Here is a 1,383-nt window from a genome sequence, read left to right on the forward strand (position 1 = left end):
GGTGACCCCCCGCCCCGGTGCCCGCTCTGACTCTGCTTCCTCCGCAGCGCCCGCCGCCCGCTCGCCCGCGCCCTGGCCGCCCCGCAGCAGTTCTTCAGTGGCATGCTTTACGTCCTGTGCCAGCTAAAGCTGCCAGTTGAAGAACTGTTGACCGTGGCCACTCTCTGCTCGGCCCGGGCTGCGGGAGGCAGCCAGACCCAGCGCTGGGAGCGCCAGACGGTGAGTCCGCTCTTCCCCGCCGCAGGTCTCCCCCGTCCTCCGGGCCCTGGGGCCGGCTCTGCCCAACTTGCTGGGGAAGTGGTGCTGGCTCCTACCCTGGGGGTCTTTGAGAAGAGGCTTGATGCCTACCTGGCTGGACCCATTTGAGGCCAGTTTTTCTCCAGCCCAGGCGGGGGGTCGGACTTGAAGATTTACAAGGTCCCTCCCGACCCGACTTCTATGATTCTGTGACTCTATGCCTGTGCATGCATGGACACCCGCGGGGCCACGTCGGCCCCAGGACGCTGGTGCTGCTCTGGCTCCCCGCTGCGCTGCGGGCAGGCGATGCCGGGGCGGCTTGCAGGGAAGAAGAGACGGAGGCCAGACTGGCCGCGGGGCAGGGCGAGCTGCCAGCCCTGGAGCTGGGTCGGGGCAGGCGGGTGGAGCGGCGGGAGGGGCGTGGGCTCCGCGTGGGCCCAGCCCTGCTCTGGCGCAGGGTGACTCAGCAGCTCCCTCTGCCGCAGCTCCCTGGGGCCGGCTGTGCTGGAGGCAGCGCGTGGTGCCAGCCCGGCCTGGCCTCTGCCCCGGATCAGGCTTGGCAGGCGCGGGCATCCGTGGGCCACGAGTCCCCTTGGTGCTGGCGCCTGGCTGCGTGCTGTGGTGTCTCAGGCTACCTCGACCCTGCCCCGGTTGCGGAGGGGAGGGTGCGCGGGCCTGGGTGGTGGGAGCTGCTGTCATAGGAAGAGCGGCCCAGGCCCGGCGTGGCCGTGGCAGGGCTCTTCATGCCCAGGCTCTGGCCTGGCTTCCGAGGCCAGCAGCCCTCCTGCTTCCACCCTGTGGCAGCCAGGCAAGGGCTGGGGCTGCCCTGGAGAGGCCTCACGGGTGGGGGCAGCGGGAAGCAAGTGGCACAGCCCCCGGCTCTGGTGCCACCTCCTGCTCTGTCAGGCCCAGCGGCTGTGCCTGGGGCCGGTGCCAGGCAGGATGAGCCTGAGGGGCAGGCCTGTACTCCTGCCCCTGCTCTGGCCGGGCACGGGGGGAGAAGCTGGGCTCCACGCCAGGTCTGTCAGGGGCTGGCGCTCAGCCGAGCTCCCTGGCTGCTTGTGCCACCTGCTGCCGGTCACGGCTGGCCAGGCTCCCTCTGTGCTAGGCCAGGCTCCTGGCTGGACGTAGGGGGAGAGCTCGGCC

The 1,383-nt window shown here is 70.9% G+C and overlaps 1 protein-coding gene across 1 annotated transcript in view; it reads left to right on the forward strand.

The window, feature by feature from the left end:
- ABHD15 (abhydrolase domain containing 15) overlaps positions 1-1,383 on the forward strand; it is a 10,224-nt gene that overhangs the window by 3,479 nt on the left and 5,362 nt on the right. The window contains exon 4 of the mRNA XM_019510990.1: positions 48-219. Coding sequence (XP_019366535.1) covers positions 48-219 — 172 coding nt within the window. The remainder of the gene's footprint in view (positions 1-47; positions 220-1,383) is intronic.

This window comes from Gavialis gangeticus, unplaced genomic scaffold (genome assembly GCF_001723915.1).
Source record: "Gavialis gangeticus isolate Ggan-Ray unplaced genomic scaffold, GavGan_comp1, whole genome shotgun sequence".
NCBI classification, from domain to species: Eukaryota; Metazoa; Chordata; order Crocodylia; family Gavialidae; genus Gavialis; species Gavialis gangeticus.